Genomic DNA, 23,783 nt, shown 5'->3' on the forward strand with positions numbered 1-23,783 from the left:
GGCTCTAGTTTTTCACAAGTTTCTCTTGTATGACAAGTAGTTATGGTACCAGGATTAGTATTTCACAATGCAGGAATACATCCACAAAAGAATCTAAAAATCCTTATAACAAACTTCCTTTTAAGACACAAGGCCAAGGACAAAGAGGAAAACTAACTATTATACTTCTTAACTTATAGCTAAACAGAACAACTTTTAGCTGTTTCCCCCACTTCATTTATTTAAAGAAAAAGGTAATTCACTAGAATAGTAAGACTTCACTTTCTTCCTGGGTTTCTTTCAAAACAATATCCATTTCAAAATGCATGCCAGAGGTGTACATAACTCCTAATTGTACTAGGTATGCAAGAGACTTAAAAGTCTTAATTTTGTTCATCTTCCAACTTTCCCCAGTCTGTGGTCTGTCTTCGGATCAGCAATAATTGCCTGAACTGCTACTATGGCTTCATTAATTTTTGTCTGCAGCTCTCGGAGTTCTTCTATATGCAGCAATCGAAGAATCTGGGCAGCTTCATTAATGACAGCATCTGATCGATTTGCACAAAGAGAAATGGTATTAACACAGAACAACTATTTTCTACTTCAAAACCTTTGGATGCGATTCAGTCAATTAGCAAGCCACAGTTTTCTATGCTTGCCCTAAATTCTTTAGGAACAGTGGGCCTGATTATCTGGCCTGGTCAAGGCATGTTCTGTGCAAGACCTAATGTGGCTTTATAGCACTTTTGTGATATTCTGCTTCTGAATCTGGCCAAGGCTGAGCAGACACAAGCATGGACTCCATTCATTTCAAGTGGTGGTTTAGCTATAAAAAGAAGATGCATCTATGCCAGCACTCAGGCTGGACTAGATTCCAGACATCTGTCACTCAGAGCAACCCATCAGCTCGCACCAGTCTGTGGTGCATACTAACTAATCCTGATTTAACAGAAAACCAAAACGAACAGCAGCTAAACATTGGTCCCACCGTTAAAGCATGAGATATTCTCTGCACATCTTTGTCAATTGTATCCCAGGATGATAATTTCCTCCATTGCCAGACTTTTCCCTCTCACGCTCAGCAGAATTTTTGTAAACAAGCTCTTGTAAGCAAAAAGCCAAATGTAATCATTTCCTTCCCCTGCCAGCTTCTGGAAGCAACATTTTTTCTTCTAAAAACTGTCCACATTGGGTCAGATGAAATGACTATTTTAGTCCAAGGTGGCTCCATTGTTTAAAATAAGAGTTAAAAGCAGCTCTTACCTCCTGTGTCAAAACCAAGAATGTGTTTTTCCAAAGCAACAGGCAAACCCTTGGGAAAAGACAAACAAACTCATATTACTTCTATGCTTTTTGAAGTAACTTTGGAGGAAAGGATGCCAGGGCTGAAGAACTCAAAATCCCACCCAATATGGAGCGCAGCAAAGTCTAAAAAATATGATAGTAAAAATATGCATGGCATTTCTAGTTCTACTTATGTGTTTCTGAAATGGTCTCTGGTAGCAATCAGATGGCCTCAAAGCTACTCCAACCCATACCTGCAAATAAAGGGTCTCATGAGCCACTCCAGTGCACGTGACCAGGGAAACGTGCGGTATTTTGTCCCACCCCTGCTACTTCCACTACACCACGAAAGCCTTGAAGGGATGGCTACACCAGCTGACAGTCCTGTGCTGGCAGAATTGAATGCCATTGTTGGGCAACTTTAAATTCTCTGTGTGTCACTGGGGCAGCACCAAGAGGACTTGTAAAGGGATGAAAACTTAACCCAATGACCAAACACCACAATACTGCAAACTCAATGGATGAATATAAACACTTCCTGTAAAGACTTTAAGAATGAGTCTGATGATCAAATCCCGTAAGTGTTGTATACGGATTGAGAACTCTCAGCACAACGTGGTATATTTGTAGAGGAGTTTGCTTTCCCATAAACATACCACAGGAAACACTCATATATTCTAAAAAGTCATTGCTGAAAGTTTTTCCAGTTGATACAATCAGAATCCTAGTCTAGACTCTGAATACATACTGACCTAGTTAGTGTCAGTTTATTTGAATATGTAATTTCAAGCGAATTTAATAGCAGTGAAAACAAACAAAAAACCATAAAAAAAAAAAATGCGGCTTCCCGAGAAAATGAAGTTCTCTCTGTTTTTCTTTCCCCCTCCTCAGACTTGATCAGACACAGGCAGAGCAGCCAAGTCTCCCTGCACGACCCCACACGTGCCCAGCCTTCAGTTGGAGGCCCCCTTGCTAAGAGTTTCATTTCTTAGCTTCTTTGCTCAATCTGCCTTTCATCGTTATGTCTAAGCTGCTGAGCACGTCCGTTGTGACTACCCGCATGTCGTCTTGTCCACAAGGTACAGATCAAAGACCATCCACTGCTTTTAGTGGGGCTACCTGACCCTTCAGATAGCAGACTCTGGTCTTTACCAATGTAGGCGAAATCTGAATCTGACTTTGATAGGAAAACTTCATCTTCGCTAGCCTCTCAGTTCAGTTATTCAGCCCCACAGATGATGTGATCATTTCTATCAGTGGGACCAACTGTTTTGGGCAGGCATGTCATAGATCAGCCCCACACTCACCAACTCGCTGCCCAATCTGCTACTCTGCTTAGTTCCCTAGGGTCCCTGCCATATCTGCTGCTCTGCTTTCTACTCCTATCTACCACTGTGCTGCCTGTCCTTTTCCCAACCTGCCATGTACCACACTGGTTGCCAGTGCCACTTGTGGCACGCATGCCATAGGCTGGCCACTCTTGATTTATATGATGCATCATGTTGATTACCATCTTTGCTCTTTTCCCCCTAGTATCTGTGCCACAGGAGATCCAGCAGTTCGGTACATAATCCATTTATTCTGCTGACCTAGTTTTCCTAATTTGTTTGCAGAGCCACCAAGGTGCAGACACTCAGTTAAGGCATGTAAAATGATGTTATGAAACATTCACACGCTGTCTCCCTTTATCTTCATCACTTCTACAATTTAGGCTGTACCGACAATCTTGTTCCACAGCTCCTGCCAAGAGCCAGACATACTTTTGGGAGCCATAAAATATTAACAAATAACCCCAGCTCACTAAAAAGAAAGAAAAAAAAAAAAAGCCCTGCCTCTCCCAAACAAAGAACTGCCTGTATCCTTTTACAGAGAAAGGGGGCAGGGAAACCTATCCCCCACAAAAAACCCTCCAACTTTTAACTTTGCAACTCCAGTGCTGCACCCAGATACGGAATATCAACATGCTTCCCTGGGGGTTAATTTTTACCCATTTAAGCTTCTATACCCAACACTGATGGAGCAGCCTCAGCTGTTTCCACGTTTTCCTGTTCTTTGAACAGTTTTCAAATGCTATTCAAAAGGCCCATATAAAAATAGAATGCCCTAGTTTATTGTACCACTGCTTTGTAAATCAGTACAAGTTGTACCCCAAGAGGCATTGCATTTGTAACTGCCGATTACAGACCATCAAAAGAGATGCTTTCTTATACCACATTATCACATACAGAAGATGCTGCTGTGATGTAGGTGTCAAAAGAGATGAAGGGGCCTGGCTAAAGGTCTCTGTTCTAGAGGGACAGTTCCAGAAAGTGTTTCATCCTAAAGACGTACAAGTTGCCCTCATCAGTGATGGAGCAAAAGTTTCAAGAGCTGGGATGTTTAGTAAATGATTATTTGATATCCCTCAGTTGTTCCCTGTGAATACTCCCCTCAAAAATGTGCTAAATGGTCCTACGGATTCATCACTAACTCTCATAGAATGGCTTTCTAGCCATATTTCTTATCTTAGATATTTCTCATTTACTTCTGAGGCTTAACTGTGAAATTATAAAGTTATTTTGGTACTTTTTCAGATGACGGGAACCCACACCTAGATTCCAATCCTCCTTTCCCCATAAAAGCCAGCTGAGAAGTTGGAAATATTTTAGTACCTAGAACTTGGATCTCTCTTTGCTTATTCAGCAAACAATGCTACCTAGAAGAAAAATTAACCTAGGACTTTTGTATTCAGGAAAATATTATTGAAAATCTATTCCAGGAGTGTCAAACTCACCTGGCCCTGTGGCCCCAATGACTGGCACAGGGCTAGTCCATGGGCCAGATCAGGCCCACGAACCCCCACCCCGTGCCTGATCCTGCACGTGGCCCCAGCAAGCACCACAGTCCAGGCAGCGTGGGGTAGCCTGTGGATCAATGGGGCAGCATGGGCAGGCAGACTGCATGTTTGATACCCTGATCTATGACATATTACTATGATGTTAGGGACTTATGATGATACTGCATTAAGAAACAATTGAACAATTATCATGTACAAATATACTTAGATGTGTGTCATAAAGGAAGTCTTGCACTTACTTAGCACCTGTGACTTTTCTTTGGATCTTTCAGAATCACAAAGGCTCTATCACATGGGTAAGTCCTTTTTCACCTGTTGTTTTAATGTTGTGCACCTGGATTCCAACTACAAGCATCCGTTCTGAGATTCCCATTTTGAGACTAGCCTCGTTACATGATGAACCCATGCACTGTATATACATACCTCCTTAGACTGATTGGCCTTTGCTACAGCATCCTGAGTCAGGCGCTCCTGAACCAAAATACGAATTGCCTTTTAAAAAAAAAAAAATTAGTTCCAAAGAACAAAGTAACTCAATTCTGTGTTGATGCATCTTTGCCCAGCACTTGTACTCAAGGAAACTGAGATTACACCCTCAAGTCTCTGTCTTTTGTCCATATTTCTGGGAATGTCATTAAAGGCCCCAGTGTAACTGCCCTATTTAAAACTTTGCCATTGTCATGGAAATGGATTTTTTAAAATTATGAGCCAGACTCTTGTCCTATAGTGCTGGGAAAGGATCCTATGCCTAGGTAGCCAAGTTATCAGCTGCACACATTTGTTTGCACTGTGACAGTCACGGGCAGATTTATCATCCACCAGGCACCCTACAGAAGCTCTGCCAGCACACAATATAGCAGATTCAGCAAATTTGCTCACTCACAATCCCAAATTAGTGGGGTCAATTTTTAAAGCTGCACTGGCAGTGATAATATTCTGCAGCCTCTCCACAAACAGAATTTCTGCTGCTGGGAGTCCTGTGCCAGAGGCTAAACAATTTCCATCAGCACAGAATCTAGAGTAAGTATAGTTGTTCAGGAAAACCCAAGGGATTTACCTTAAAAACATGAATGTGCCCCCCAAATGAGTCTTGATAAGGGATTATCCATAGAGGTGAACCAATACATCAGTCCATATTGTATCAGTACCGATAAAAGGAAAATTGACATTACTGGTGATTGGCTTTTTTTGGCTGATGTGGCCAATGATGTCGCCAATAAATGCCGCGTGCATGTATGTGGCCACAGCATGCACACGGCCAGCCCAACAGCTTGGAGAGTGTCCAGCTGGTAAGTCTGTTGGGGAGGAAGTGGGGGGAGATCACAGCCCTTGCAGTGAGGGAGTGGGGCTGGGGCAGACGCTGCCCAGCCAGGACCGGGGTTTGGGGGGGAAGAGGGGTGTGGCTTCTGCCATTGCATGCACCCCCAGGGGAGGCCTGGGGGGGCATTTGTTCCCCAGATCTGTGCGTGTGGCAAAGATGGTCTGCCTGCTGCAGGCTGGGGCTGGCACCAGGCTCTTCCCGGCAGGGGGCTGGGGGGGGAGGGGCAGATGGCAGCAGCGCTTGGAAGGGGGCTACAGGGTAGGCTACGTCCACCCCAAAATAATGTGCTGTAGCCCCCCAACAACCCCTCCCAGTGCTGCTCCTGCTCCCAGCACTACTGCTTGTGGCTCCATCCTGTGCCCCGCTGCAGCTGGGCAGCACCTACCCTTGCTCTCAGCACTATCTGCCCTGCGCCCCCTGCCTCCAGACGTACTAGCTGGAAGCTGCTCTCCAAGCTGCCAGGCTGCGTATTGGCAATCAAATTAGTATCAGCTAATAAGGCTTGTTATCAATCAGCCATTGATATCAGCCCAAAAAATCTATATTGGTGCACCCCTAATTACCCATAATCCTGCTGCCCTTCTGGCTAGTTTAGTAGCTCCCACACATGGTACGATTCAATATTCCATGACCATTTCAGGCTGAATGTACAGCTATACATAAGGCATATCAGAGCACCAGAATTAGACCATGGGGCAGGCTTTGAGCTTATTACAGCTGCTTCTCGCACTGTTTCTCTCCTCAGTTATCCAAGTAGGACAAAAGCACTACTACATGCACCACCTCATTGTTTATTTCTCCTGTTTGGTGCATGATTTAAGGTTGATGTGCAACACAGAATTCTGTGAATTGACTCTCTCAACCAAAAGGAATTAGTTTTGAGGAAGATTCTGATTAAAAATATGAATCTGGCTAACGCATCTTAAATCTGGCATGAAAGTCAAAGTTACAAACAGATTTAAGATTTTCATTCAGCACTGTGCCCTGAGAAGAGTGTTCTCTTTGATCAACTTCAAGATTTTGTTTGGGCAAAGAGAAGTTCAAGCTACTTAGGAAAGGTAAATTTTAACTAGCATATTTGTATTTCATTAGCCTTTTCTATAGGTAACTCTGCTACAGATGCAAGAATGAATATGGATTATTACATTTTTCATTTGCAGTAGATACTGCCCTACTGCGTATAAAAAAAGTAGTTTCATTGACATATTTTACCAACATGAGCCATGGGAAAAAGCTACTGTTTATGCAACTAGGCTTGCAACATGGTAATTTAGTTGCAGCACAGTGAAAAGCAAGAGACCTTTCCCAGCCTGTACACTATGTTCCTTTTTGCCCATTTTGCCTTCCTCCCCCATGTTTCTGGCTCTACTTGGTCCTTTTTCCCTTACAGTAAAAATTAAAATGCATTTACACAGAAAATGCAAACAACATAGCTTCATTAGCTTTTAGCAATCCAGGTAAGAGAAGTGTAAAAATTCTATTTTAATATGACTATCACAAGTTTCCATGCATTTATATGGAAACACCATTAACTTTGCTACCCACAATACTGCCCCAAATATTTCAGAGTAGACTGTAACCTCTGCAGGGTGGGGTCCTCATCCTTTTGTTTCTGAATACCTAGTATATTTTACTATTACATAAGATTTTTTTTTTTGATCAAGACTAAGGTCTTGGTTAGCTACCTGCAATCCATTACAGTGATTGATTATAGCTTTGATCACAGAACTGACTACAGACTTCTATCAGTTTATGTCCTCTCCAATGAAGCACCTGGAGAAGGAACACAATTTCAAAAGTGAGTTGGGTCATATGTGGCTTTTGGCAAAGAGAAAGGACAGCTGTGTGTGTACATGGACATGCACAGGGCTGGAAATCAGAAGGACTAGAGTCTACTCTTGCTTGTGTCATAGGTTCCCAGGCCCATCACATTGTTCATATCATATCTATCTTCCATATAGATGAAGTGTGTGTTGGGTAGGAGGGAAACAGGTACAGGAGGTTTATCACACATCAGCTGCTCCATCACAGCAGCCACAGCTGCCTGCATGCACGCTCCTGCTCTGGAATTAAGTTAAATCAACATCTTAGCTCTCAATGAAAGAGAGGCAAGTTACCATGGTTCAGCTTCTACTTACTGCAGCACAAACAAGCAGCTGCCGCGGAGCCACTGACTTGCAATAAAGCCCTGCACCTTTAACTAAAACCAGAAGTTGTTTGCCCTAAGTTTCTCTCAACTTCTAAAACCAAATATCTATTTCACAACTGTGGTGAGGCTTAAATTCATTAGTGTTTTTAAAGCATTTAGAAACCCTGGGATAAAAGGCATGAAATACAAATAAGCAGAATTCTCAGTAGGAAGACACACTTCATGTATTAATTCTCAGGGACCAAATTAAAAAAAAGGTAAATAGTAGGATAATTCTTTAAACATAAATGTCCACACACACAATTTCAAAGATCAACATTTTCTTTTTAAGCCAAACAGGAGCACCAAAAGTTTAAACCTAATTCATTTCATTTGTACCCAAGAACAAACTACTGATTTCCCATACCAAATTATTCTGCAGATACTTCCCAGATTTCCAAAATACACAGAGTTAAAGTCACGAAGCTCACCTTAAGCATCACCAAATAGTCATCATGCCGCTGGATCTGAAGAAGATTAGCCAAAGCCATCACACCAGCCTTGAAGTCAGGATTATTCACTGCAAGAGCGAACCACACGGTCATTGCACTTGGTTTCAAAATACTGGTTGTGTTCCATTCTATGCATGGGTCAGATTAATGACAAATTTGATTAAGGGGTTGGTTCAGAGTTGGCTGTGCAAGTAGTACCATTAAAGCCAAAAGAACTACCTTGGGCAGTTAACTGATCACTGTCAGTGATGGTTTATGGCTTAGCTCTGCATTTTAAGAACGTCCAAGAAGTTTTAATGCATTCATAGTCTGAAAAATGATTATGTAACAAGGACATTAACACACATGCACACACACACTGCTTTCAACCCAAACTGCATGCTAAATCTGAGGAAGTCCTAAAAAATGAAGCCAGAATGAGTCTTTAGAAATGCAGTGCATTACAGCGTGTAAAGAAGTTGCTTTTTTGCTATTTAAAGTACTTCACTGCCCTTACTTAACAGAAGTGCACAGCTTTAGATCACTTTAAAAATGGGTATAGCACTTTAAATTAAACCTTGTTAAACCAGGTATTAAATTTGAAACACTGTATTTTACATCACTTTAGCAACCTACAGCACTATAAATAACTTCTGTACACTAGTCTTTTTTCTGACCAGTGGAGAAGCCCCAGGAGGCTGCAGAGCGCCTCCCGCCTCCTAGCCTGGGAAGTGCAGGGAACCTTAGTTCCACCCCACCCCCAACCAACCACAGCACTTCTGTCATGTTTAATAGCGCTGTAACTTTATGGGCACATCCCCACGAGTGCGCACATACATTGCCCCCAGGACAAACAGCAGAAGCAGCCTTATCTGGGATCCTAATGGCCTTCTGGGGCAGCAGCAGTGGCAATCCAGGAGCTTGGAGCCTGGCCAGCAGCCAGAGCATGGCTCTGGCCAGCAAGGCTCCCTTTCTGGCTGTGCACACTGCTGTCACGTGCACCACACCGCTTTTTTTTTTGTTTGTTTTTTTACACTGGGATCTCCCAGTGTTAAGAGAGACAAACCACAGTGCTGCAAATCAGCAGCACAGCAAACGCATGCAGTTTGCAATGCCACAAACCGCACATGCACGCTTGTGGGGATGCACCCTATAGTGATATAAAAAGTGCTCTAAATTACAGCACTGTAAAACGTGCCCAGATGTTTACAGCACTTCTGTAAACACCTTTAGAGCGTTGTGCTTTGTAGACAGGTCTCCCCAGCACTTCCTAACTGTACTTGATTGATATCTAAATCAAATCTTATTTTTTTCTGGAGTTTTTTTTTTTTTATGGGAGTGGAACTAGGGAGTTACATAGCGGTCACTTTGCTAAAATAAATGCCGATTTTAGTTGGTGTCCATTGCTGCTGCTATTTATCAAAAACATCTAGCATGCAATAGTTGCATTTCAGTAGTAAAAAATGCAATAAAGACAGTAACGAAAAAGGGCCCAGCACCCTCTTCTTTAATGGACTGAAAGGATTTATTGCACTGGATCAGGTGGATGGGAGGAGTAGCAATGGCTGCAGATCTAGATTAAGAAGAAAGAAGACTGATGATGGGAGATGCTGCTTTTTTGATAGCTGTGGAAACTCTAGAGCAGGGCTGTCTAATTGGCAATCCCCCGCAGGCAACACCTGACCCATGAAGGGTTAAACTGTAGCTCCTGGTCTGGGCTCCACTCCCTGTATCCTGTCACTCTCCAGCTGCTGTCACAGGAGTCCTGCTCTCTCTGCCTGCTTCTGCCCAGGGGCAGGGGCAGATAGAGAGGTATGGCCCAGAGCTAAGAAACTTCACAGGCAGAGTACTCCAAGGCCCCTGTATGGTGCAACAGTGCTGGTACAGCCAGAGATTGAGCAGATTTTTGGTGTTGGGAGCTGGAACTGGAGCTTGCTCCGTCCCCTCCATGCGTCGGCCTGGTATTGCAGTGCTTCCAGGAGCGGTGCAAAAAACAAAACAAAACAAAACAAAAAATGGTACAGCCAGAGAACAGCATGCAGGAAGTGGCCCAAAGGATGTGGTGTGGCACAGCACAGCGAAGAGGGGTGCTGCCCATACTGGGTGGGAGGGGCGTGCCATACATCCTGGGGTGGGTGTGTGTCCTGAGCAATGCAGAGCCAGGGGCCTGCAAGTTTTTTGGCAAATCTGCAACAAAGGTTGGCTCCCACTGCCCTAAAAGATAAGCTGCTTTACTACTACAGGAACAAAACGAGCACTAGCTGCTGGCCCCAATGTCACAGTTAAAATCACCTGCAGTATATGTAGTAATGCTCCTTCCCACCCCACCTCATGTGATCTCTGACCTCACCATGTCCTCCATAAAAAGCTATTAAAAAAAAAAAAAAGAGCTATAACCCTTCCTCAACCCCTTCTGTTTGTCTCCATACAGTTCAAGTCTTTAAGTTCCCTGCCCTACAGTAGGAAGAATTCTCCCACCCTCCCCAAGTTATTTGTCAATGAAAGTCAAAAGGATTGGAGTAAGGAGCAGTTATTCTGGAACAATATACTACCATTCCTATGTCATCCGGTATAAAAGAGAAAGATCAAAGAGGAAAGCAGAGGCTGGAAAATAAGAAGTTCTCAAAACACTACCTCAAAGATGCACATCAAGTGTAAGTATAAAATCCCCCAGGATATTATTGCTGACATTGCAATAGAGTATCACAGCTTCCAAAATGTGGTTCTAACATGATTTAAAGCTGCTAGAAACCCTAAAACATTAAATAATGAGAAAATAATCCCTTTAAAAAGGTAAGGAGAAGCACAACATGCAAGATACAGCACAACATATTTAGGTCAACACAATTTAAAAAAACACTGTACACTTACCATCCAAGTTTATCAGTGGCTCTGCACTTTTCCCCGTATTATCAGTATTTTTGGCACCATCAGGTGTGGAGTCCTTGTACTTCTCAGCTGTTAAAATAAAAACCAGCTTTGTTTCATGAATGTAAGGAAGTCAGTAAATGGATTAGTTAAAACAGTGAGTTGACTAACTGGTTTACAATAAGAGTGCTAGAGCATAAAAAAGGACTGCTGAACACTGCTAGCTGCAACTAAGGAAAGTACATTTTCTGTACCTGGCTAAGAAGTTTAAAGATCTCTGTTACTGTTGTGCACTACTGAAACTCTAGATAAATTACAGTCTACTAGAACTTGCTCAGGTAGGAGGCCTCTTATTATCACCTATGTACTGTCAGGTAGCCGAGGCAGAATTTAAGACACATGCCAACTTTAGTCACATTGCTTGGGACACTCAAGACTGAGAAGACTTAACTATGCTGAAGGCTCTAAGAATAAGGAACAATTCATCTGATTTTTGAATGACCAATATACAACTGCTTATAAAGCTGTCAACTTGATTTCTATCCTGGATTGATACTGAAGGCCCTCTAGCCTTTCAGCGATCACATTAGGTGAGACCATAAGTTAAAGATTTCAGCCAAAAACAAGTTCTGGATGTCAGACAGTAAAAAATGCAAGAATGTGCTGTGTCTGTGAAATGGATCCCATTCATGTGACACTCTTCATCTAAGAAAACATAATTAAAATACTGCAGCTTAATTTTCCTGTGGTTATAAAAATGAGCGCATTTGTTAGAAGTGTGAGACATGCTAGTTGTTGAGGAAATATGCATCTAAAAAGGGGTTATCTACAATAACACTAGAAGAGGTTATTATTTTAGTTCTTCCTCTGCAAACAGGCTAAGTAACAAATCTCAGTTCATTACTGCATCACCCAGAAAATCACAGAAAATGAGGGATGGAGGGGACCTCAGGAGTCCAACCCCCTGCTCAAAGCAGGACTGTCCCCAGCCACCTCATCCCAAACAAGGCTTTGTCTAGCTGGGTCTTAACCCCCAAGGATGGGATTCTACCACCTTTCTGGGTAAACTGTTCCAGTGTTTTACTATCCTCCTAGTGAGACAGTTTTTCCTAATATCTAACCTCAACTCACCTTGCTGCAACTTGAGCCGACTGCTCCTTGTTCTGTCATCTGCCCCCACTGAAAACAGTCCAGCTCCATCCTCCCTTGAACCCCCTTTCAGGGAGTTGAAGGCTGCTATTTAATCCTCCTCGACCTTCTCTTCTCTAGACTAAATAAGCCCAGTTCCCTCAGACTCTTCTCACAAGTCATGTCCCCCAACCCCCGCAACCATTTTCGTTGCCTGGCACCGGACTCTCCAATTTGTCCTTCTGTAGTGGGGGGCCCAAAGCTGGACACAGGACTCCAGATGTGGCCTCCCCAGTGCTGAACAGAGGGGAAAAATCACTGCCCTTCACCCGCTGGCAGCACTCCTACCAATGCAGCCCAGGATGCCATTAGCCCGCTTGACAACAAAGGCACACTTCAGCTTATTTCCCACTGTAACCCCCAGGTCCTCTTCTGCAGAAAAACTGGGCTGGAAAGGAAAACAGCTGCAAAACAAAAATATTAAACTGCATGTTCAAGTAACTATGCTTCTTATCCTCGCTTAATTTTAAAAATATTTCAAAGATCATAGGCAAGGCATTTTGAATAGTTTTGTTGTTATTATTATAAAGGATTTTTCAAAGCTGACCATACCATTATCTCCATATTCAAGCCTGACAGCTAACCCAAGCAGCCAGTCAACAGTTTCTTGCCGCTCTTCCAGCTTGAAAGGACAGTTCACATCTTTCAAATACTGTAGAAGAGTAAAAACAACAACAACAACAAAGGATGGTGTATCTATCGCCATCACTGGCTGGAAGTAAACCTACCTAGTTCACATTGTACAACAGCCTGGACAAAATAAGTTTTCCAGACAGACAAACTATATCTTTCTCCACAGAGCCTAGTATCGCGAGGTCAGCAATAAGAGTTGTCACTGCAAAGCAGGTCATATTTCTACTGTGATGCATGTGAGGTATTTTACACTGCACAACTCATTCATATCTATCATCTTAGTAAGCACACCTGCTCCTCTCTCAGTGAGAAACAGATATTTTCTTAGTGATATTACATAATGGAAGAAAATTAAGAGCATCCAAAGTGCCTCCATCCCTAGCATGGCATGAGTAAGAGCAAATGAAAGAGAGAACTCCACCTCCAGTATTACTGACTCATGCATACAGCGTACTAATTGCCATTGCCCAGATCCCCAGGACTATGAAGGCTGCAAACAGTTTCACTGTGGCAAGTAAGATTAACACATGCTAAAAGGTTTGCAATCAAAGAGCCAGAGTAAAGGACTGAACCGTCAAAACAAAGAAACATGGATGTGGCACAAGCACGGCGTAACGTTTCTGTCAGAATGCTCATACGCAGTACATGCGTTAAAACAAAGGGCTCTTTTCCATACTTGACATGCAAAGAATTTAATGCACACAGAAACTGACTGGTGGTCAGTTTTCTTCTGGAAAGGCAGAAACCCCTTACCAAGGAAGGGAATGGGCGAGGAGTATCAAGGTTTTCAGTAACTGACCATATGCCAATTACAGAGAAAATGAAGTACACTAAATCACACCATCCTATTATCTCTGCATTTTGGCTTCTAGAAAATAGTTCAATTTCAAGCAATTCAAGGGTTCACAATTTTTTCCTTGCATGTATTTGCTTTAACTTTCAGTTAAAACAGCAATCGTTTATCACTAATTACAGATACAGCACATGGTTTTATAACTTACGTTATTGTTACCCCGTATGAAATTACCTTTTCAAAGGACTTGGGCCATTCATCACTGTGTATGTTTCTTAAATTTCCTCGGTCTTCAATCTTGTAGTGCCTGATTTTCTGGTCTTCAAGCCAGACAATAAAGTTTCTGAATTCCGTTTCATCTATAGCCCAAAATGAACATAGCAAAATGAATACTAACCAGAAGCGGACCAAACTTACGTTTTCGCATAGAGAGGCAAAAGTCAATGAAGGCATGAGCTAGTCAATAAAATTCTGCCCCGCTGCATACAGGGGCCAGTTAACACACTCATCTGGCCAGCAGACTGCCCCCAAATGACTCATCCAGCCCACGGAGCCACATGGGTTTAACACCTCCGATCTACATGTACGAGGCAACAAAGTGACAGGACCTATCGGCTGTGTGTCCAAGTAAGAGCAGCTGTGCAGCACACATACTGCACACTCTGCTGTTCTCCGTGCCGTAAAGGAGCTGCATGAATGGGGGGCGGGGGAGAACTCCTGGATATCTAGGGGCAAGAAAACCCATGGGGGAAAAAAAAGGCTGGGCAGAGCATTTGGGGGGAGTGTGCGCCGCTCAGAACTGGAGCCTGGCCAGCCAGAGCCACACTGGCTGCTGCATGCCTGGATCGCCATTGCTGCAGCCCTGGGAGGCCCTGAGGCCCCGGGTAAGGCTGCTGGGGCCAGCCATTGCTGGCCCCAGCCTCCCCTAACCAACTTGGAGTACTGTGCTGCATGCCAGAGGGTACATGATGCAGGCGCTCCCCAGGGACGAGTACAAGCTAAAGGTGCACCACGGCTAGTTGTCCCCAGGGAACCAAGCATCCATGCACTTGTGGACGCAGCCTTTGTTCCCTTATCACAGGTTCGGGACCCCATATGAACAGGCCTAACACGCTGAAGTCCAAACCAGCCATTTAGTATCTCAGGATAAGATGAGTCAAAACTTCATGTCTTGGATAACAGAGTTTATGTCTGGGGCCATTACTGGACTATCTGCCAAAGCAGCGTTTGCAGCAGAATGCAGGGCTTGACGCTGGTGTCGCCTCACTTTTCATAACAGTCTTTCAGTCTGGGAGCTGCTCAAGTCCCGCACTAGTGCTACGCAGTACAACATAAATGTGTCAATGAGAATTACAGTGCAACTTAGGTAGAAAAAATAAAATATTTTTACAAAATAGCTCAAGAGCCTGATACTTTCACTATTCAGGGGGAAGTGTGGTTGTAAAGATAGTAAGTCCTTTGGCACTGCTAGAAGCAGAGGACTTATTAAATTCTGATGGGAAACCAAGCCAGAACAACAGTGTAAATGTTAACCAATCTTTAAGAAATATTACAGTGTTCAGTATTAAAAGTTAGCAAGAAGTTTGGAAAACATATTAGAAAATTAACTGACACAGATTTTAGGCTAAGCTCTTCTCATAGTCACCATGCTTCCCATACCTGTATCATTAACAAAACACTCTGGGGATCACTTAGAGGACTAATGTAGAAAGCAAGGATTCCAGTCTCTCATTTAATGTGAAGCAGAGTGAAAAGGTCCCCCAGTGAAATCAATAAATAAAGGCATTGAGGCAATGGGTAAACAAGATGGACAAGAAGCCCCACAAATGTAGCATTTCATCTCATGGACCACAAGGACTGGGAATAGTTGTTTTCCACCTGTTCAACAGCAGTGTACATCATTCATTTCTAGATGCAGTAGACCAGGTAAAATATCACTCCGTCCTCCAAGTAGCTGAGTTATTTTGGCATTGGGTCAGGTCTTATATTGTGTAGCAAGTTCCTCCTACGTGTCAGACCATGGACATTTCCAATTCTTGAAAGACATTCTTTTCCAAAAGGATGGAGAGCGATGCTTGCAACGCTCAAAAGTGTTTGGGCAGCATTACACATCTTAGTTATAATGAAAGCACCAGGAAAAACAAAAGTGCATCATCAACACCTATTACAGGAAAACTGTGTGCAGAGATACAGGCAGTCCTCAACTTACGTTTCGAGTTACAACGTTTTGCACTTACAACGTTTATAAATGGACACCCTGTTTCACCTTTATGACATCAGTTTCGACTTTACAATCCTTGATCCAATGCAACGCCATGCCAGCGAACAAGTTCGCTGTGTCGCTCGTCTCCCTGGAGAACGTCTGTCCAAACTTCCTTGGACACTTTAAGAAAGTGGACAATACTCCAGAAAAACCTGCAGCCAAGACTCCTGAGAGTCAAGAACCTAGAACCCTTCAAAAAAGTCCAACCAAGTCACCTCAAAGAAGTCCTTCCAAATCAATATGTTTGCTATTTACCATATAAATTCATTAACGTAGCTATATTACTCATCTATAATTAATCGAATACAAAATTCTGGGGTATTTTCAGTGAAAATAGGGTATCGGGCCTTGGTTCAGGAACCAATCCCCAATTTATAACGTCGTTTCTTATGAGGCAATCCGTTCCGAGTTACAATGTTTTGACTTAAGACCTGGTTTTCAGGAACCAATTGTGTGGTAAGTCTGAGGACTGCCTGTAGTTTTATAAGCAGTGGAATCAACATGCAAAATCTTACTCCAACAACAGAAAAAATGAGAATATTAGATAATAGAGGATGGTGAGACAGGAGGCAATAACAACATGACAAGACCCCATGCTTGAGTTTAAAGCTGAACATAAAGGCCACCCCCAAAAAAATACAGTGGCAACAAAATCAAATACCACAGAGTATACCACAGAAAGCTATGCGTCCCTGCAAGCTGATTGGTGACCAGGGTGGACGACTGGAGACCCTCTGGGTTAAAATCCGTGGGGAACATGGCACAGGGGATACAACGGTGGGAGTCTACTACAGACCTCCCACCCAAAGTCAAGAGCTTGACCAGGAGTTCGCCCGGGAGCTGGCTGAGGCCGCATGCTCTAGGACCTTGGTTGTCATGGGTGATTTCAATTACCCGGACATCTTGTGGGAGGATCAATCAGCAAAATCTGAGCAGTTGCAAAGCTTCCTATCGTGCATGGATGGCCTCTACCTGACTCAAGAAGTCTACGGGCCAATGAGACGTAAAGCGCTGCTCAACCTGGTACTGGCTACTGGGGATGACCTAATCGATGACCTAGTGATCGATGGGAAGCTGGATGACAGTGACCACAAGCTAATCACCTTCACCATCCGCCGTAAAGCTGGCAAGTCAGTCAGCAACACGGAAGTCCTTGACTTCAGGAAAGCCAACTCTGACAAGCTCAGAAGGCTGATCAGTCAGGCCCTAAGGGACGATGACCCCAGGGGGAGGGGAGTCCAGGAAGAGTGGTTGCTCTTCAAGGAAGCGATCCTCAAGGCACAAGCTAAGTCTATTCCATCTCAGAGGAAAGGCAGCAAGAAGGCACAGCAGCCCCCCTGGCTCTCCAGGGATCTAGCAGACCTCCTGAGGCTAAAAAGAAAAGCCTACAAAGGATGGAGGACAGGATTCACCTCCAAAGAGGATTATTCTGCACTGGTCCGGTCCTGCAGGGAGCAAACCAGGAAAGCCAAGGCTGCAACTGAACTCCAACCATTTTCAAGTATCAAGGACAATAAAAAATCCTTTTTCAGATATGTGGGGAGCCGGAGGAAAAGCAAGGGCAACAGTGGACCCCTGCTAAACCAGATGGGGCAACTGACCCCCAGGATAAAGCCAACCTATTAAATGGGTACTTTGCATCGGTCTTTCATCAGTCCCATGGGACACCCATGCCCGCTACGGGACAGGGAGGTCCAGGCAGGGGAGATCCCCTGCCCTCCATCAAAGTTGACCTCGTGAAGGAACACCTTGAGAGGCTGGATACCTTCAAGTCAGCCGGCCCTGACAATCTGCACCCCAGGGTACTTAAGGAGCTGGCGAGCGTCTGTCCCTGGCACGGATCTTCGAGGACTCCTGGTGCTCTGGTGTAGTGCCCAAAGACTGGAAGAAGGCCAATGTGGTGCCTACCTTCAAGAAAGGGAGGAGAGTGGATCCGGCTAACTACAGGCCCATCAGCCTGACTTCTATCCTGGGGAAGATCTTAGAGAAGTTTATTAAAAAGGCCATCCTTAAGGGACTGGCCAACGCCAACATCCTGAGGGACAGCCAGCACGGGTTTGTTGCCGGTAGGTCTTGCTTGACCAATCTCATTTCCTTTTATGACCAGGTGACCTATCACCTGGACAAGGGAGAAGTGATTGATGTCATATATCTTGACTTCAAAAAAGCCTTCAAATCTGGTATCCCATGATCACTTCTTGGCAAAACTGGCCTTGGGTCCACCATGATCTGCTGGCTGGAAAATTGGCTCCGTGGTCGGACCCAGAGGGTGGTGGAAGTCGATCATCATGGTGCCCCATGACCAGTGGGGTCCACCAAGGCTCTGTCCTTGGACCCACATTGTTCAACATCTTCATTAATGATATGGACACTGGAGTCAGGAGCGGACTGGACAAGTTCACCGATGACACCAAACTCTGGGGCAAAGCATCCACACCTGAGGACAGGAGGGCAACCCAGGCTGACCTGGACAGGCTCAGCAGATGGGTGATGAGAACCTGATGGTATTTAACACTGAAAAATGCATTGTTAAACACCATGGGAGGAAAAACCTGCAGCATCCTTATAGACTCAGCAGTGCTACGCTGGCTAGCACTAGGGAAGAAAGAGACTTGGAGGTCATCACTGACCACAAGATGAACATGGGCCTGCAATGCGATGCTGCGCCTACTAAAACAATCAAACGCTGGTGTGCATCCATAGATGCTTCTCAAGCAAATCCCTGGACATCATTCTCTCTTGTACTCGGCCTCGGTGAGGCTGCATCTGGGGTACTGCGTCCAGTTTTAGGCCCCACAATTCAAAAATGATGTGGACAAGCTTGAGAGAGTCCAGAGGAGAGCCACGTGCATGATCAGAGGTCAGGAAAACAGACCTTACACCGACAGGCTGAGAGCCATGGGGCTCTTTAGCCTGGAAAAGCACAGGCTCAGGGGTGATCTGATGGCCACCTATAAGTTTATCAGGGGTGACCACCAGGATCTGGGGGAACGTATGTTCACCAGAGCGCCCCAAGGGATGACGAGGTCGAACGGTCACAAACTCCTGCAAGACCGTTTCAGGCTGGACATAAGGAAGAATTTCTTTACTGTCCGAGCCCCCAAGGTCTGGAATAACCTGCTGCCAGAAGTGGTTCAAGCACCCACACTGAATGCCTTCAAGAGAAATTTGGATGCTTATCTTGCTGGGATCGTATGACCCCAGCTGACTTCCTGCCCTTCGGGCGGGGGGCTGGACTCGATGATCTCCCGAGGTCCCTTCCAGCCCAAAGGTCTATGAAGTCTATGAGAGTTACCCATCATGTATGTGTGTGTTATGATATACTCTTTAATTACAGATCCGCCCTGCCTCCACCAATGCACAGGGTGGCCCTGGCTCTGGCAAGGAACCGGGATCAAATGCAAAACCCACCCGTCTCCTTCCTTTCAGTAAAGCCAGGACATGCGCAATGACCAGGGAGGGGACTGCAGCCAGCGGGACTGCAGCTCTGCCACACGTTCAAACAGAAGCTGGGCAGAAACCAGCAACAAAGGCTCTCACACATCTCCAAGCACTAGCGTTGTAGCTGGTCAGGGGGAGAGAGGGTTGGTTGTTTTTTTTAAATAGCTAAAGAATCCTTTTTAATCACCCAATCCTACCTTTGCCCAGCCTACGTTTACTGAGCAACCCATCAGTCACCTGCCCAACTGCACCTTTGCCCAGTCTACATTTATTGCGCGCCCCACCAGTCCATCATGCAATCCTACCTTTGCCCAGCCTCCTTTTAGTGCGCAACCCACCAATCAATCACCTGCTCTACATTTATTGCGCGCCCCACCAGCCAACCGCGTGATACACGTGACGTTTGCGGCCAGCGGGGCCCAGCCCGTTTTCGGCCGAGCCCCGCCGGGCCTGGCGCTTACCCCTGCAGTTGAAGCCAGCCGGGTTGTGGTAGTCGAGCGCCGTGAGCTTGCGGCGGAACATGACCCCGGGCAACGACCGCACCTCACCCGCCTCTGGGCCGCGGGCGACGCCAAGCAGCGAGGGAGGAAGAGGCGGTGCGAGGAGGGGAGGGGAGGGGCGAGGAGCGATCCTCCCGCCCATTGGACGCCGCTGGAGAGCGGCAGCGGTCGCCGCCAATGGGCGCATGCAGCGGGCGGGGGAGGGCGGGACTTCCGGGGAGCGGCTCGAAAAACTTTATTGACAAGGCCGGGAGCGGACACGGACGGGGGGGTTGGGGTAGAGCGCTCAGTCAGGTGGCGGGGGGGTCTCCCCCTTGGCTGTCCCCTGCACCGCCTGGGCGCGGACGGGCCAAGCACCTCCAAGTCCAGCAAACCGGCAGCCTATCCACTCGGTCCAGGAGCTCCCCTGCAATTAATGGATTAAACTAAACCAGATTCACTCTGCAGCTAGACACTTTAATGCCAGCTGAAAGGACAGTCCAACGTGTGAGTGTAGTGGTGCGCCATGGACTGCTGAGCACCTCCTCACGTGCGCGGACACCTGCGTCCCCGGGGTGGGGACCTGGCCAGCGTCCGTGATAAAGCCGTTGCGTGGCTCTGGCGCATTAACGTTGTGCAGAGGGGGAAATTAAATATGTGAGAAGAGAAGACTGCTCTGACACGAAGGGAGTTTCTCCTGAGCTCTCATCTGAATCTGCCTTCCTGGCATTTAAAACCTCTCCTCATATGGCTTGCCTTCCAAGTCCTTTACATGTTTATTGCTCGCTTCTGGGCCCTCTCTATTGTCTCCGCATCCTTCAGATGTGGAGCCCAGAACTGCAGGCAGGACTCTAGGTGAGGCTTGCCCAGCCTGGGCGGTAGGGTGGCACTATCACCTCCCACGTCAGACCCTAATACTCCTCTTCATGTACTGCAGGGATATTTCTGCCCCAGGGAGATGACCCCCGGAGCAACGGGGTATCCAGCTTCCTTGTACCAGACAGACCTGCTGAGCTGAAGGCTTTAGTCTGCATCGAACTTATCCTTCTTTGGGTAGATGTGATATCTCTTATTAGACCAACTAAATAGTTGGAAAAATTGGATAGCACATTCACCCAAAGAACCGTGTCTGCCTATGTCCTTAGACTAACACAACTACAACCAACACCCTTGAATTTATCCTGTAGTCTCTAGTCCAGCCTTACAATCCATCAAGATCCTTCTGAATTCTACTCGTATCTTTGATGTTTGCAGTCCTTCCCAACTTCATGTCACCTGCAAACATGATCAGCAAGATCCCTTATCAGGCATCCGAATCATTAATATAAATGTGAAACAGCAACAGATCAAGGACGTCTGTAGAACCCAACTCAAAACCTCCTGTTGTTCCAGCCTTGATCCATTTATAATGACACTTTGCTTGTGGTTATGGAACCAATTATCTGCCAACATTGTATTAATATTATCCAGTCAACGTTTCTCCAGCTTGCTTATGAGAAAGTCATGTGAGACCTTTATCAAAAGCCTTACTGAAGTCCACATACACTATGTTTGCTTCATTCCCTTCATCCACGCAGCTAGTGACTGCGTCAAAGAAGGGAGTCAACTTGACATGGCATGATTTGTTCTTAACTTATCCATGCTATCCATGCTGGCTGTTAGTGATTATTAGTCTTTCTTCCTCCAGATTTTTTCCATTTTTACAGATGTTTTCCAGTAACTTCCCGTGTACTGAAGTCAGGCTGACCAGCCTATAATTTTCCAGGTCCCACTTTTTGCCCTTCTCAAAGGTGTGCACTATATCGACCCTTTTCAAGTTGTCCTGTCTGCAACCATGCCGATCTCCCACAGCCTTGTAAAGATCATTGACGAGGGCTTCAAGAGCCCTTCCATTTCTTTGTCTATATAGTTTTTGTTAATTGTCTGGCTGGAATACTTTTTTTTTTCATGGAGGCTGAGACAAAGTTGTTGAGCTTTCCCTAGGTCTGCTGTTAGTAGCTTACCCTGCATATTTTAGCAGTGAACCCACACCTTTCTTGGTCAACCAAAGTATTGAAACCCATGGGCTTCTAGATGCTCCCAGTATACCAGTTTGGAATGTCGTCTACGTGCAAAGCAGTATTGTGGAATGTATTTCCTTAAGAACAGCTTTATTACTGTCTGGCCTAGGATACAACAACTGACAAGTAACATAACCTAATATGAATACATTGAGCAAAATAACCTAATTTGAATGAATGAGCTAGTAGTTGAAGTTATCACGTTATATTGCTCCAGATGGCTAGGGAAAGGGGAGCAGGGATAGAGTATAAACAGGGTGGATCCAAGGAGATTGCACTGGTGCATTTGCACCTGCCTTTGACTTCTAGTCCACCCAAAGCTTCAAACCAACTGGCAGCAGCATTTCCAATCAGGCAGTGGTGAGGGAGTCACTTGGCTTCATGGCTCATGAGCCTCTACCTGATTCATAGATTTCATAGACTTTCAGACTGGAAGGGACCCCAAAGGATCATTGAGTCCAGCCCCCAGATCCCTTCCAGATCTTCCTTCCACAACCCTTTCTTTTTTTTTTTGATGTCTTGATGTTCCACCCATCAAGTGAACCTTTGTTTTGCTGCCTGTTTACTGCTTCTGCTCATGAATTTCCTATCTTACAGCACTGCAGATTATTTTTAACTCCTTGCAATGAAGTTATATTTGTTTTTTGCTTCAATCTTAACCTGAACAACACACTCCTAGGCCCCTGGCAGATTTGTAAAGCTTCAAATTTATTTTTAATTGGAGAAAAAATGTGTGTTGTTTTATACATGATGATGCACCTCATCATCTGCCTTTCAAAATTCTAGATCCGCCCATGAGTATAAAATAGTATTTGCTGAAGACATAACACGGTTTGAGTGGGCTGTTGCATCTGTGGCTTGCCACTTGACCTCAAGATGGCGGCAAAAGGCAATTTTTTTCCTGGAGAAAAACTAGGTTACATCATAGCACCTGAGAAAGTGAATTTGGGCTCACAAAAGCTTATAATATACATGTCTGATTTAGTTAGGCCATAAGGTACAAATGTACCCTGCCTTATTTCCTTAAACTCATTGCACATGGGTACTTTTCTCCTCTTTAAAACTTTCAATCGCAGAGCAGCTCAGGTTTCTTCCCTTGTCCTCATTCCTTTGCTGTATCATTCTGCTAGAAATATTTTGATCCCAGTAGTGTAAGACAGCAGTGCTCAACCTTTTGTCTCCATGGGCCAGATGAATGGTACAGGGCCGGTATGCAAGCCAGATCAGGCCCTGTGTGCCACCACCATCCCACAGTTCTTGTAATTTGCCAAGAGGTGAGTGACAACTGCTCCCTCACCACCACATTTTCACAGCTGTGGGGAGCCCGACAGGCCGGGTGACTTGGCTTCAGGGACCAGATCTGGCTCATGGGCTGGGGGTTGAACGCCACAGGTTTAGGGGAGCGCTGTGTGGGACATCCTAAATATCACACATTAATAGTCCAAGAAGAGGGGGCACTGTTTGACCTTGTTTTTTGGATTGAAGCTGTTGAAGATATTAAGTGGTGCAGAACTGTTTGTATAACTAAGAAGTGTTGTACTTGGGTATTGGTTCTAGTGCAATGGCCAGTGAATTCAACACCCAGATTCCCACATATTAAATCAGGGGTTTTCAAAGACAGGATCTCAGCTTAAACATAGATATAGTCCTTTTCAAAGTGACAAACACAAGGAAGACAGACAAAAAAGTAGCTTGTGTTAGAAATGGAATATGTCTAACTAACCCCAATCCCTTTAGGTGGCTTAAAAAAAAGTACAAGCATTGTTTCAGCATTGGTTAGAGGGCGAACTCCAGTCAGACTCTCTGGCCCTAGCATTACCCTGACAGTTAACCAGGTTTGATATCAGTCATGGACCTGGCTGGGTGTTGACATGGTATGTGCCCATTCACGACAAGGTTTATACTGTTAGCCAGTTGTTCGCACTGTTTCTTCCTACCTTGTGCTTGTCAGAACCATGGAGTTAGATGGGGCCTCCAGGATCATCAATTTGAACCCCCTGCATATCCCCCGCAGTTCAG

At 45.0% G+C, this 23,783-nt stretch overlaps 1 protein-coding gene and 1 pseudogene across 1 annotated transcript; one reads left to right on the top strand and one right to left on the bottom strand.

Moving 5' to 3' along the window:
- Nucleotides 1–193: 193 nt before the first annotated feature.
- Nucleotides 194–19,832, bottom strand: RTRAF (RNA transcription, translation and transport factor). The gene is made up of 8 exons (XM_090034413.1): nucleotides 19,687–19,832; nucleotides 13,756–13,880; nucleotides 12,648–12,747; nucleotides 10,911–10,997; nucleotides 8,040–8,128; nucleotides 4,523–4,591; nucleotides 1,243–1,291; nucleotides 194–527 (listed from the first exon to the last, which is right to left on the bottom strand). Exons 1-8 carry the CDS (start codon nucleotides 19,745–19,747, stop codon nucleotides 373–375), a joined length of 735 nt encoding a protein of 244 aa, XP_089890539.1. The 5' UTR covers nucleotides 19,748–19,832; the 3' UTR covers nucleotides 194–372.
- On the top strand, nucleotides 9,914–10,034 carry LOC149872409 (U2 spliceosomal RNA; annotated as a pseudogene).
- Nucleotides 19,833–23,783: the final 3,951 nt, after the last annotated feature.

Source organism: Crocodylus siamensis, chromosome 2 (genome assembly GCF_052110815.1).
Source record: "Crocodylus siamensis isolate JL-2025a chromosome 2, ASM5211081v1, whole genome shotgun sequence".
Lineage (NCBI taxonomy): Eukaryota > Metazoa > Chordata > Crocodylia > Crocodylidae > Crocodylus > Crocodylus siamensis.